The following is a 15571-nucleotide window of genomic DNA, read 5'->3' as shown; positions in this document are numbered from 1 at the left end:
GCTATTTTTTTTGTTTTGATTTTTTTCCCATAAATGTGTTTGGGTGCTAGTGTTTTTTTTTAAATTTTTTTATTATTAAAATTCATTTAAACTAAAGTGGTACGGATAAACTGAGAAGGTATGTTAATTTTATTATTCTATAAATTTCTTTATCTTGATATAGTTCCACTTTACTAATAATTTCAGCTTATATGCAGCATCTTATTCCACTCTTATTCAACTCCACTGAGATTATTAATGTGGACCAGCCGTAAGGATTCGAGGTAATATTTATGAAATATTTCACATTCAGTACTTTTAATTACTTACTTATTCTAGGTCCTCAACGCTGTAAGATCAATTTTATTTTTACGGCAAAAAAAGGTTTAATCATTTGTAGTGATAGGTCTAAAAACTTCGTTTAAATAAATAAAACAAGTTAAACATTTGAATTACGATTTAAGACTGTTTATTTAAATAAATTATATTTACATAGGTACTTGTAGAGGAACAGCGTGCATTAGCATATCGTGAAAATTTGCTGAATTGGCATCTTCACACGCCAGCCCAAAATACCATCGTCAAAGGGACGGTAGGGGCTCATATTGCAAAAATGCAATAAATTTATAATAAATATCAGCATGCTTATTTACTCACATAGTATACGCTTATGCACGCTACACCTGCAGTTTTAAAAGAATAATGTAATAAAATTTTACATAAAATTTTATGTAATTATTAGTAATTAGTAATTATATAGCTTATGTTTAACAATTTATTTAATTTAATTACAAATATATTATTATATAATACTATTACAAATATAGTATATATATATATATTTATATTTATATATTCATTAATTTATGTATATATATATAACATATTGTTTTGATTTTTTTAATCAATATAAGGTTTTAACCTATTTTTGTGGACTTTTTGTGCTTTACTTGTGCTATCTACTATAACTATATTATAACCTATTTCTATATCTTTAACTAAATATGGACCCATATATTTATTTTCTTATTTATGAGCTATTTCGTTTTTAATAAAACTTTATCTCCTATTACTAATTAAAAATTATGTAAATTATTATCATACCTAAGTTTATTTTTTAATTTTGATATATTGAGCATTTTTCTTGCTCTTTTATAAGCTACTTTTAATCTGTATTTGCTTTCTTTAGCATAATCTTCTATATTGTATTACGGTTCTATATTACCACTATCAAAATCATAGAATTTCCTTGGAATACGTTCATACAGGAGTTCGTAAGAACAGTATCCATGTGCTAACAATGGTGTTGTGTTAAAGCAATATGTGAAGTACTTAATCCAAACATCCTAATCATCTCTATTGACTGAGATGTAAGATCTTATATATTCGTTAAACGGGCGGTGACTGCATTCTACAGTACCTAGCGTTTGATGATGGTTGGCTGTTGATGTAATATTCTTGATATAGAGATATTTACATAGGTCGTTCTTAATTTGGTTTTTGTACTCTGTACCCATGTCAGTTATAAACCGTTTCATGGGTCCGTACTGTAGGATGAAATTTTCGAAAATTGCGTTTGCTATAGTCTTGGCACTTTTATTTGGAACTAGAATAGTTACCAAATATTTTGTTAGATCACATATTAACGTAATTGCATACTCATTGCCGTTCTCCGTTTTTGGGAGTGGACCAATGGTATCTACTCACACAGTGTCAAATGGAGACATAGGTGTTTGTACTTCCGTTAAAGGCATTTTTGTATGTCTAGTTGTCTTGGCCAGTTGACAATTCAGACATTTTTTTACGTATTTTGTAATGGTTTTTGTCATATTTTTCCAGTAGAATCTTTGTTTTATTTTAGTCAACACTTTTCACTTTTTTTTTAAAGATATTGTTGTTGTAGGTGTACACACAAATTTATTTTATTTCTTGTTGCTGTTTTAAATGAAAATTTAATATCTTGTTTATTTAATGTAAATTAAACTTGTTGCATATTGATTTGTGATTATTGTTGTTTTAAAGATTAATACAATATTTTACAATAGTTTTAGTTGTTGTTATCTATTTCTTTATTATATTTACACTTTGTCTATTTAATTTATTTGTTCCTAATTGTTCTTTAATTTATACATGTCACGTTCGAAATGTAGTGATAGGTCTGAGGCCTATGGCGACCGTCCTGTCACGGTCAACATGTAGTGATAGGTCTGAAAACTCCGTTTAAGTAAATTAAACAAGTTGAACATTTGAGTTACGATTTAAGACTGTTTATTAAAATGAATTATATTTACATAGGTAATTGTGGAGGAACAGCGTGCATTAGCATATTGTGAAAATTTGCTGAATTGGCATCTTCACACGCCAGCTCAAAATACCATCGTCAAAGGGACGGTAGGGGCTCATATTGCAAAAATGAAATAAAAGTATAATAAATATAAGTATGCTTATTTACTTACATAGTATATGCTTATGCACGCTACACATTATGGTACATTGCACCCATACTTCCAATGCAAACTAAATCTTGTTATGGGGGTTGACATTGTATTCCAATATTGTATTCACATTTTTTCCCATACTGCCTTCGTACTCTTCACGATTAAAATCTTCGTGATCGTAGTCAAGTTGATATCGCTGATGTGTGCTGTTTTCTGGTTTTAGTGATCTTGTCTTCTACTATTACAATTACTGGCGATTGAAAACATTTCACCTTGTATGGCCCACTGAATTTTGGACTTAGTTTCATGGCAATGTGATCAACCGCTTTAGACAATGTATGGTTCCTTACTAGGACTTGATCCCCTATTTGCGGTATCTAGTCCCTATGACGGAGATTATAATGCCTTGCTTGTTCGATAGAAGCGTACTGCATATTTTGCCTTACCACTTCCATGATTCCTTGTAATTTCTGGGTGTTGGCAACCCTGCCAAGGATGACAGATGACATATAAAGAAGAATTAACATTTTAGTTTTGTTCAGTTTTTCAACTTGTGAAATAATAATAACTAGGAGTTTTTTGTATAAATAAATATCGAAATTATACAGATATAACAGTGGCGACGAGGATATTTTTTTTTGCATTACATTGAAAAACATATGTACACAAAAAAAAAATGAATCCACAAGAATTCCAGTTATTTTTCCAAGAAATGCAAAACCAACGTGCGAAAGACACGGAAGCAATGCGTGAACTTTTCAAGGAGTGTTTGCAAATGAAAATGCATACTGAAGCAGTTCCGAAAACAGAAAAACCGGAGCAAACAATGGAGATTTTAGCATCGAGTCTTACGGAATTTGTTTATGATCCAGAAAATAACTTAACATTTGAAACGTGGTATACGAGGTATGAAGATTTGTTTTTAGTAGATGGTAGCAAACTTGATGACGCAGCGAAGGTCAGGCTTCTATTAAGGAAACTCAGTACAACTGTACATAATAAATATATGGACTTTATTTTGCCTAAGCATCCACGTGAATATAATTTCACTACAACAGTGGAGAAATTGAAACAATTGTTTGGACTTCAAAAGTCGCAATTCAGCTTACGCTATAGCTGCTTACAGCTAACCAAACCACCAGATACCGACTATACTACGTACGCAGCCGAGGTTAATAAACACTGTGAAAATTTTAAATTGAATAGCCTATCATTGGACCAGTTCAAATGTTTAATATTCGTATTGGGGCTGAAATCGGAAGCAGACTTCGAAATAAGAACCCGAATATTGACCAAACTGGACACAGAAGCTAATATCATCAACTTGGAAAAACTTACAAACGAGTGTCAGCGTATTATTAATTTAAAATCCGACACAGCGCTGGTAGAAAATAAATCACGCGAAAATCAGGTGAATCGAGTACAAGCAAATAAGCTTAAGAACAATCACAAACCGAAAACACCATGCTGGTTTTGTGGAGCAATGCATTATGTGCGTGACTGCCCATACAAAAATTATAAATGCGAAGACTGTCACAACATAGGCCATAAAAAAGGTTATTGCAAAGCGAAAAATTCATCAAAATCAAAATACAATAACAACAACAAAAATAATAGCAATGGTAAAGCAAAAACATTTTCACAGCCACGATCCAACAGTATATACACAACGAACAGCATCACAGCTTCACAGCGTAAATATGTCCATGTTAAAATCAACAATGTGCGAATCAAATTGCAATTTGATACTGCATCGGACATAACTATCATTTCAAAATTTAATTTCGACAAATTAAATATTTTAAATACAATGGAAGTACAACCAGAATCTGCTAAAAGTGCAACTGGAAACTTACCATTGTACGCAAAATTTACATGTGATGTGCAGTTAAAAGACACAATTAGAACACTTACGTACTTCGTTACAACGATCGATTTGAACGTATTCGGATTGGACTGGATAACTGCTTTTCAACTTAGCGATATGACGCTTAATGCTATTTGCAGCCAAATTTCAACAACAAAACAGGCAAGTAATGTTTCAATAAAGTCGTCAAATTGCAAATTTCTTCCGGAAAAATTATTTCCATAACTTTTCGAGAATGCTATGGGTCTTTGTAATAAAACTAAGGCACATTTATGTATTAAACCAAACTGTCAATCTGTTTTTCGACCTAAGCGCCCAGTAGCATACGCAGTTCAACATTTGGTTGAAGAAGAAATTAAGCGACTTCAAGATCTCGACATTATCGCACCCATCAATTACTCTGACTGGGCCGCATCAATCGTAGTTATCAAAAAGCCAAATGGTAGCATTCGTATTTGCGCTGATTTCTCAACTGGTCTTAACGACGCGCTTGAATCTTACAAGTATCCACTACCGCTTCCAGAGGATATTTTTGCAAAAATTAGCAATGCAACAGTATTTAGTCATATAGACCTTTCGGACGCTTTTCTCCAAATCGAAGTTGATAGCAAATCGCAAGAACTTCTCGCAATAAACACGCATCTAGGTTTATTCAAATACAAGCGTATGGTTTTTGGCGTCAAAACTTTTTCGGCAATTTTCCAACAAATTATGGATAAAATGCTTGCGGGCTTACATTACGCAGCTGCTTACATTGACGATATCTTTGTCTCAGGTAGAAACCAACAAGAGCATGACAACAACTTACAGGAAGTTCTACAACGTATTTATCAATAAGGGTTTAAACTCAAGATCGCAAAATGCAATTTTTCAGTTCCTGAAATTGCTTACTTGGGATATATTGTTAGTAAAGACGGCATTCGCCCAGATCCAAGAAACATTGAAGCAATCAAGACAATGCCTGCGCCAACCAATCAATCCGAACTTAGATCACTCTTAGGTGCTATAAATTTTTATGGAAAATTCATAAATCACATGCGCAAATACCAAGGACCATTAGACGAACTACTTCAAAACAACAAGCAGTGGCAATGGACGGAACTTCATCAACGCTGTTTAAATGGTTTCAAGCAAATTTTGTCATCAGAGTTATTATTAGCGCATTACGATCCACTGAAAAACATAGTAGTCGCTGCAGATGCATCTAACTATGGGCTTGGAGCTTGCATTTTTCATGAATCTGACGACGGTTCAATGAAAGTAATATGTCATGCGTCCAGATCACTAACGCCCACAGAAAAACAATATAGCCAAATAGAAAAAGAAGCTCTTGCGCTTATCTTCGCGGTTACGAAATTTCATAGAATGGTTTTTGGGAGAAGATTCAAACTTCAAACAGACCATAAGCCTCTTCTAGCTATATTTGGTGACAAAACTGGAATTAAGGTCCATCAAGCAAATAGACTTCAACGTTGGGCAATTAAATTGATTGCATACGACTTCGAATTAAAGTTTATTTCAACTAACAGTTTTGGGTATGCAGACGTTTTATTACGACTCATACATAACACAATCAATCCTTCAGAAGACTATGTCATCGCTGCAGTAGAGTTTGAAATTGAAAGCAAACAAATTTTACATAACTCACTTGATAAGCTGCCGCTTACCAGCAAAATGTTTACTTACGAAACAGCTAAGGACAAGGTTTTAGCTAAAATTTTCGAATATGTAACTGAAGGATGGCCATCAAACTGCAACAACAGTGAGTTAAAAGCTTACTTTAACCAAAAAAACGACATATGTATAGTTGACGGATGTTTAATGTTCGGACAACGCATTATTATATCTCAAATTTTCCGAAAGCGCATTCTTAAAGAAATTCACCGAGGTCATAAAGGCATAGGTCGTACTAAAGCCATCGCGCGGAACTACGTTTATTGGTCAAATATCGATTTCGATATTGAAGCAATGGTGAAAAGTTGTTCAAATGTGCCGCAGCTAAAATGCCCACGAAAACAACTTTACATCCTTGGCCAAAACCTTCTGATTCTTGGGAACGGCTCCATATTGATTATGCAGGACCAATAGATTCATACTTCTTTTTGGTCGTAATCGATGCGTTCTCAAAATGGCCAGAAATTCCAGAAATGGCAACAATTTCCAGCTTGAAAGAAATTTTCGCTAGATTTGGGTTACCGAAGACAATAGTTTCAGACAATGGTACTCAATTTGTGAGTCATCAATTCCAACAGTTTTTAGCGGAAAACGGCATAAATCATATACGAAGCAGTCCGTATTATCCCATGTCAAATATACAAGGCGAAAGGTTTGTTGATACTTTAAAGCGAGCGCTCAAAAAGTTAAATGGGAAGGGGGTAACTGCTGCAAATCTTCAAATATTTCTATAAGTTTACCGATCAACTCCGAATAAGCAAAATGAGAACAGTAAATCGCCAGCTGAAGTTTTACTAAAAAGAAATATCCGTAGTAAACTTAACTTGATTAAAGATATCGCCAACGAAAAGTGTTTAGTTGATGCATTTGGCCTCTACGAAACAACACCTAAAGATGTGGTTGAAATAACTAACAAAAACATGGTTGCGACTCCAGCTCAATCTTTCAATGAGATTGCAATTCCTCAAACTGAGAAGCACAATGAGACAGTTGTTCCGTATACCCGACCAAGGCGTACTAGACATCCTATTGACCGTTATAGACCCTAGAATCACCGCATTGGAGATTCAATCTCAAAAGGGGAGGTGTTGGCAACCCTGCCAAGGATGACAGATGACATATAAAGAAGAATTAACATTTTAGTTTTGTTCAGTTTTTCAACTTGTGAAATAATAATAACTAGGAGTTTTTTGTATAAATAAATATCGAAATTATACAGATATAACACTGGGCTTTCTCCGTAGGAGTGATTGGTACGTCTCCGGTGCCTGGAGTGACCTTGTCAAATTGATTAGCTGGCATACGTGGTTTTCGACCGAAATTCAGAAACGTTGATGAGAACCCCGTGGATTCGGCTACACTTGAGTTCATTGCTAGTGTAATTTCTGGCAAATATACGTCCCAATTCCTGTGGTCACCTTCCGTGAGTAGACTGATAAGAGTTTTTACGGTCCTATTAGTCCTCTCTGGGGGGTTTTCATATGGGGCGTACGGAGCGGTAAATTGTTGTTATACACAAATCGGAGAAAAAAGTTCCAGTAGCCAGGCTAGTAAAGTGGGTGCCATTACCTGATACAAAAACTTTTGGTACTTCGAAGCGCGCAAGGATACGTTCTCCGAAAGCCTTTTGTTCAAACCCACTTTGTGAACTTATCCACAAAGACCAGAAGCATGCTGTTTCCTTGTTTGGACTAGTGCTGTTCACATTATTCGACGTTTTTGAAAAACCGAAGTTCTTCGATTATTCGAATATTCGCATTTCAACAAAGTCTTTGAAGTTGGAAAAAACTTCGAAGTTTTTGTAAATTTTTGTTCTCGAAGTCTTCGAAGTTTAAGTGTAGTGAAAAACTTCGAAGACTTCGTAAGCAAAAGGTGAAGCGAGAGCGCAAAATGCAAACAAACGTGCGTCACACAAATTATTTGAGGGATGAAAGCATTTGCTTTATTTGTACGGTTTTATGTTTTTTTTTGGTATTTTATGCAGAAATTAAAAATATGTTTTTTTGTTTTGTTAACACATAAAATATATTTTATGATTAAAAATGTATTATTATATATATTATTAAATATTATATATATGAAATAAAAAATTTACCTTTTATATAACTTATATTTATAATTTATATTAAAAGAATATAAAATACATATGTAAGAATATGAAAATATTGATATTGATGGATTTTATTAGTAAAGGAAATTTTATAAAAGTTTTAATTTTTCTTTTAAAAAAAAATCACAAATTAAAACCTTGAAAATTAGTTATGAAAAAATGAGTTTTGTTCATTAATGCATAATTATTTGACATGTATGAGCTGTGATGATCACACAGGTGTGATGATCACAAATTTATTTTTTGCATAATAAAAAAATAATTTTTGATTTTTTTATTGTAATTACAGTTATTTTACGGTTTATGTAAAACTTTTAAATCCTTATTTCTAAGAAAAGAAATATATAATATTATAAGGAACTATCTAAATAAAATGTAAATTAGTACATTAGCACAATTGTATAAAAGAAATTCCATTAAAATTTCATGTATTTTATATTATATTAAAAATTTTCATAAATATAAAGAATAAATATAAGTTATTTAAAATGTAAATTTTTTATTTAATATAAAAAATATTTAATAATGACATATATAATAATAATATATATTATATTATAATAATATAAATCTTCGAAGTTTAAGTGCAGTGAGAACAAAAATTCACAAAAACTTCGAAGTTTTTTCCAACTTCGAAGATTTCGTTTACTATTCGAATATTCGAATTCTTCGAATACTTCGTAAATTCGAATATGAACAGCACTAGTTTGGACCGTGACAGTGGTCCAACAAAGTCCGCGGAAATGGTAGACCATGTTCTTCTGCTAATCGTGTTAGCATGAGTCTGGCAGCAGCCTGTTGGTTCGGTTTAAATCTCTGGTACGAATCGCAACCTCTCACATATTTACTAATATCGCGAAACATACCTGGCCAAAAATACAGTTTTGATACTCTTTGCTTTGTTTCCCTACTCCGAAATGTCCTGCTGCCGGTACGTTGTGATTCTCCCGTAATATCTGTTGTTTCAGAACTGTTGGCACACATAATTCCCATGGTTTATTATCCTCATCCTGATCATAACTGGGTATATGCCTATACAACTAATCATTTTCTATGGTGTAGTCTGCGAATTTCTTGGGGTACAATTTAACCTCCTCTTTTCGTTTGTGAACCCAGTCTTGTTCCCCACACACGCCGTCACTGGTTTTTATTCTTCTAACTGAGGCTGCCATTTTTTCCGGTTGACGCGATAATGCATTCGCCACCACGTTGCATTTACCTTTCCGGTATTGTACTTCAAAATTATACTGTTGTAACTCCAGAGCCCAGCGTGCGATTTGACTAGATGGATTATCGATTGAGTTTAACCACTTTAATGACAAATGATCCGTTATCACAGTGAATCTGTATTCTTCTAAATACGGCCGTATTTTACGGATAACCCAAATGATAGCTAAACACTCTTTTTCAGTAGGGGAATAATTTGATTCGGCATTTTCTAGTCGTCGACTAGCATAGGCAATCACCTTTTCTCCGTCCTCAAATTGTTGCGTGAGGATTGCACCAAGACCACAAACACTGGCGTCTGTCTGCAAACAAAAGGGTTTGTTAAAATCAGGGCACTGTAGTACTGGGGTTTCCGCAACTACTTCTTTAAGTTCTCGAACGCGGTTTGTTGTTCTGTGTGCCATTTCCAATATTTTCCTTTCCGGAGGAGTTAAGTTAGACGGTGAACGATTGTTGAAAAATCTTTCACAAACCGTCGGTACCATGACGTCATTCCTAAAAATCGTCCTCATTCCCTTACAGTCGTTGAAGATTTTAGATTTTGTACAGCTGAAACTTCCTCTGGGTCGGTATGAACACCTTTATCACTAACAAAGTGTTCAAGATACTTCAAGGTTGACTTGAAAAACTCGCATTTCTCTGCATTTATTCTCAAATGGGCTCCTCGTAGTCGTTTGAACACAATTCCGAGATGTTGGAAATGTTCGTCATGATTACGACTTATGACGATAATATCATCTAAGTATGCGAATGCAAAGGGCTACATTTCTGGTCCAATAACTGAATCCAATGCGCGCTGAAACGTAGCAGGGACGGAATGTAACCCAAATGGCATTACTTTCCACTGAAACAGACCCCGTCCCGGTATAGTGAACGCTGTCAATGGTTTTCTGTCCGGATGCATCGGTACCTGCCAATACCCATTCTTCAAGTCCAAACCACTTATAACTTTAGCGTCATGAAGCCGATACAAAATATGATTTATGCGAGGAAGTGGATATGCGTCTGGTTTCGATTTTGCATTTAGTTGACGATAATCCACACATAATCTCCATTTGTTGTTTTTTGTTTTTTACCAACACTATTGGCGCACTATATGCACTTTTCGATGGTTTAATGCATCCATTTTCCAGTAGTTCGTCGATCTCTTTATTAATTATAGCTTGCATTGCTGAATTACGAGGATAGTAACGCTGTTTAATGGGTTGAACATCAATCATGGAAATACGATGATGAGTCAGATTACATACTCCTTCTAAAATGTTGAATTTATCCACTTCTCGTTCCAGAAAAACTTTAACATCATTCAGGCCCGCATTTGACTAAATCCTTTGGTCTTTCCCTTCCGTCACCTTATTCATTTGTTTATTATGGTCGTCCTGAATAGTGGTAATATTATTTAAGACGCTATCATCCCATATTTCACATGTCGGTTCTGGCTGGCCTCCCTCGATTGTATCCTCAATAGACTCTTTATCTATTGATTTTTTGGCGTTACTTATTGAAAAATGTAGAATTTTATTGGACCTACAGCGACCATTTAGGTTTTGAAATTTAGTTACTGAACCACCGCACTTTAGTGTGGCTCCTATGGCTTGTAAACAATCGATGCCCAGTATGATGTCATTGCTGGTGCTCTCCATAATTAGAAAAGATAGTTTTTTTTTTTTTTTTTTTTTTTTTTTTTATTGCTACAAGTATTTACATTATAAATAACGAGTAGCTTGAATCTGATAAATACTATACATACATAAATAAGCAATTTATTTTCTACACAAATTACTTTACATTCTAATTCAATGCCATATCAGCGACATTTCGCCGTTTTAATCGTCTCTGTTGTCCATACGAAGTTATGATGTTAACAGCTTCTATGTTGACATGTTGCTGCAACCTCAGTTTGTGTCTTGTTGCTTTCTGTTTTATTTCTTCAGCGACTGTGGACAATTTTAGATCGCGATGTATATCGCTGTTCCTAATGTACCATGGCGCATTTAAAATGTTCCGTAGAACCTTGTTCTGGAAACGTTGGATTATTTCGACGTTACTTTGGCTAGCGCTCCCCCATAGTTCAGCGCCATACGACCATACAGGTTTTAAAATTTGATTATATAGCAGAATCTTGTTTTGCATAGATACTGTGGATTTGCGGCCAATCAGCCATTCCATTTTTCGCAACTTCATGTCAAGCTCGTCCCGTTTCTTTTTTATGTGTTCTTTCCACCGAAGTTTTGCGTCCAACGTTATACCAAGATATTTTGCAGTATTGGCATATGGTATTTGAGTACCTTGAATCGAAATAGGAAGATACTGTATTTTTTTATTTGTAAAATCCACATGAACAGATTTAGCAGAATTCAGTTTGATACGCCATCTTTTTGTCCAATTGTCTAACGAATTTGTAGCTGTTTGTAATTTGGCTATTGATTCTTCAACGGAGTCAGCAATCGCCAAAATAGCAGTATCATCTGCAAATGTTGCAATTTTATTTTCAGGTGTTATTGGCAAGTCCATTGTGTAAAGCAGGTACAGTAGTGGACTGAGTACACTGCCCTGAGGTACACCAGCTTTTATCGCAGAAAGATTTGAATAGCAGTTTTCGTGTTTTACATAAAAGAACCTCGAGGTAATGTAAGACTTCAAAATCGCAAAATATGACGACGGCAAACATGTTTCTAGTTTATTCAAAAGACCTTTGTGCCAGACTTTGTCGAAGGCCTGTGCGACATCGAAGAATACAACAGAACACACTTTTTTACCTTCAATAGCCCTTTCAATTTCATCGACAATGCGGTGTACTTGATCTATAGTTGAATGCTTACCACGAAAACCAAATTGATGGTTTGGTATTAGCTTTTCGGATTCTATTATAGGCATTAGTCTCTTGTAGAATAGCTTTTCAAAGAGCTTCGAAATAGTTGGTAAAATTGAGATTGGTCTATATGACGATATACATTCTAGCGGCTTGCCTGCTTTTGGAATCATTTTTACTTCTGCGATTTTCCATAGGCTAGGAATATATTTTAAATTTATTGTTGCATTGAATTGCATTAATAATTTGTTAACAGCTTTATCGGGTAACTGCTTTAAAACTTCGGATGTTATAAGGTCAAAGCCAGGCGCCTTTTTATTTTTCAAATCTTTTATTGCTGATTTTAATTCGCGCTTTGTTATTCGATCGATTAGTTGATTTCTACTCTCTGTGACAGTCAGTAATTCATCACACTGTACATCATTAGGCTGAAATATTTTTGTCAGGTTATTTGCGAAAGCTTCGGTTTTTTCCTCATTGCTTCTAGCCCATTTACCATTGCTGTCTTTAAATGTTGGTGTGTAGGTAATGGGTTTCTTTAAGTATTTTGTCGATTTCCACAATGAGTATTCTGATTTTTTGTCAGCTCCAAGTGATGAAATATAATTTTTAACTGACTCATTTTTGATGAGACGAATCTCAGCTTTTAAACGTTTAGTAGCTTCATTAAGCCTGCTCTTATCGAGAGGAGATCGGGTTTGATGCCATCTTTTCCTTAGTTTCCTTTTTTCTTTTATTAGACTCATAATTTCCATTGGATAGTTCTCCCCTACAGTTTTCCTTTTATATTCAGGAGTACTGCTCCAAGCCGCTCTTTGAATTTGCTTAATGAATTGATCATAGTCTCTTTCAAGTTCATCACAAGTGCTCAGTGGAGTTGAGAGGTTTACACTGTCTTCAAGTAACACTTTAAAAAGGCTCCAATCTGTAGATTTATTAGTTAGGTATGGACCGTGATTTTTCGTTATGATTGTATCACTTAAAGTTAAATATATTGGCGAATGGTCGGAGTGCAGATCTAAACCTTGTTTGATTTCCATGTAATTTGATGATATTTTTTTAGTGAGAAAGAAATCTATAAGATCAGGCAATTTATTTGGATCGATGGGCCAGTAAGATGGTTTTCCTGTTGAAATGAATTCGCATCCGGTTTCTATTGCAGCCTTATACAGTTCTCTTCCCTTTGTTGTTGTGATCCGTGAGCCCCAATGAGTGTGTTTTGCATTGAAATCTCCACCTACAATAAACTTGAATTTGTGTCTTCCTATTAGCTGTTTATATTCCTCTGCTGTAATGGTATGCCTTGGGGGACTGTAAATAGCAGTTATTGACAAAGGCTGATTATTTGTTTTTACAGTGACAGTTGTTGTTTGAAACATTTGAGTACTACATTTGTTTTCTTCATAATGATCTATGCTTTTTCGAATAATTACAGCACTTCCTCCTCTCGCACAGTTATCTGGATGTATAGTGTGATATATGAAATAATTCTTGAATGCTATAAAAGAGTGTGTAGTAAAATGTGTTTCGGACACAAGGCAAACATCGATTTGTTCCATGTTAAGTAATATTTCTAATTCTTCTTGGTGTTTTAACAGACCGTTCGCATTCCATGTCATAATTCTTAAGCAATTTTTCATTTTTTATTTTTTGAATTTTCGTTGAGTTTTTGTTCTAGCTTAGTTAGTCGGACTTGTATTGCGTTAGCTACTACCTCCTGCTTTTGAAGTTTATGCAGGATCTGTGTGAGTACATCTTCATTTTGTTTATTCGTACTAGAAGTGGCTATTGGCTCCATATTGCTCGCATAGCTGACTTTACCATTACTCTTAACTGCTTGTGCATAAGATACATTTTGCTTTTTATTTGTAGTATGTGTGGAAAGTGGTTTTGGTTTGCTAAGCAGTTCTTTATTTTGTTCCTGATTACTTATTCGTTTATCTCTAATTTTTTGTAGTTCAATAGCTACAACACACCCTCTGTAGTTCGCAGAATGGTTTTCACCACAGTTGCAACACTTTGGTTGTTCGTTAGCATCTTTTATGCAATTAATAGTTAGGTGATTGCCTGTGCATTTAACACATCTCGGTATCCTGTTACAATAATTCTTAGTGTGGCCAAACCCCTGGCAGCTTTTACACTGTGGTATAAGTTTGGGAGACTTGACAGCTTCGATTTTGACTATTGAGTGCAGAATATGTTTTATTCTGAATATTTTATTGATGTCTTCATTATGTTCAAACGTTAGAAGAAATATGTCTAATGGTTCTTTTGTTTTTTGTTTAAGTTTATTTTTAGCACTCAATGCTTTGAAGCCCTGTTGTTGCAAATCGCTAACAATACTTTCTTCTTCACATGAATGATGCAAATTTTTTACAATGACTCTGATGGGTCGTATCTGCTTATTTTCGTACGAAAACCAGTTGAAGTTTGAATTTGAGAGACTTTTAGTGACAGATCTGTAATCATCTCCATCAAAAACATTGATTTTTTGAGCACCATTTCCAAGTAATCGTATTGAAAATTTGTTTTTGACATTTTTTTCAATAGTACTTTGCAGTTCTTGATATTGATTAACATTTGAAATCACTATTGGAGGCGGGCGTAGCTCACTTCTTTTATTGGGTTCAGTTTTTTCAACATTTTTGGCTTGAGTGATTACCTCAGGTGAGGATTCTGCTCTACGTTTTTTATTGGGTCTAGATTTCTTTAATATCCAATCCGTCTCTTTTGCTAGCTCCTCTTCATCTGTTACATATTCTTGGGATTTCTCCACCGAACAACTAGTTGGTAATGAATTTGAATCTTTCTCTGTTTTCAAATTGGCATTTTCCGTTTTAAGACGTTCATTTTCTTTTTTAAGTTGTTGGCATAATATTTGCAAATCAATTACTTTTTGTTGAAGATCTTTTATTTCTGGCTCGCTTATCTTATTAAAGGTTGGAGTAGAATCACCGAGTTTTGAACTTTCGCAAGCTGAGTTCGATCTCTGTCTTCCTAATAAAGAGTCACGCATAAATGCAAATGTTGCTTGGTTAGTAATTTTATTTTCTTTAGCTTCCTTAGCTGATGCTTTGTTTTGTTTGCTTTTTCCAGGTGAAGGTGCCATAATTGTAATTTACTTTTAGGCCCAATTTAAAGTCGATAATACAGTGCAGTGTAGAATGTGTATTTTTAATTCAAAATAATTTCTTCCAATTTTACAGCCAAATCACTGGCCAGGCGCGCAAAAAAGATAGTTTGACAGATTTATTTTCATATTTCACATCGCACTCCAGCCGCTGAGTAACCAATCAGACAGAACCATCCGCTAAATAGATTGTTTCTTCATGGTGAACCCTAGACCCTTTCACAAGATTGTTTTCTAACACCTGACTTCTGGCAACACTTCTCATAGCCCCCGTATCGACAGTTGCATGTGAAGGTCATTCCCCTAATGTGATGGCTGCATAGACGACATCACC

At 34.6% G+C, this 15571-nt stretch overlaps 2 protein-coding genes across 2 annotated transcripts; both read left to right on the top strand.

Annotated features, from left to right (window-relative positions):
- Positions 1-3093: 3093 nt before the first annotated feature.
- LOC119665727 lies at positions 3094-4180 on the top strand. The gene is made up of 2 exons (XM_038074963.1): positions 3094-3973; positions 4035-4180. The coding sequence occupies exons 1-2, from the start codon at positions 3094-3096 to the stop codon at positions 4178-4180; spliced, it is 1026 nt and encodes a 341-aa protein (XP_037930891.1).
- A 47-nt stretch (positions 4181-4227) lies between these two features.
- Positions 4228-7007, top strand: LOC119665726 (uncharacterized protein K02A2.6-like). The gene is made up of 5 exons (XM_038074962.1): positions 4228-4446; positions 4519-5107; positions 5159-6046; positions 6283-6659; positions 6717-7007. The coding sequence occupies exons 1-5, from the start codon at positions 4228-4230 to the stop codon at positions 7005-7007; spliced, it is 2364 nt and encodes a 787-aa protein (XP_037930890.1).
- The last annotated feature ends 8564 nt before the right edge of the window (positions 7008-15571 follow it).

This window comes from Teleopsis dalmanni, chromosome 1 (assembly GCF_002237135.1).
Source record: "Teleopsis dalmanni isolate 2A chromosome 1, ASM223713v2, whole genome shotgun sequence".
In the NCBI taxonomy this organism is placed as follows: domain Eukaryota; kingdom Metazoa; phylum Arthropoda; class Insecta; order Diptera; family Diopsidae; genus Teleopsis; species Teleopsis dalmanni.
This window is presented reverse-complemented; position numbering and strand designations above follow the sequence as displayed.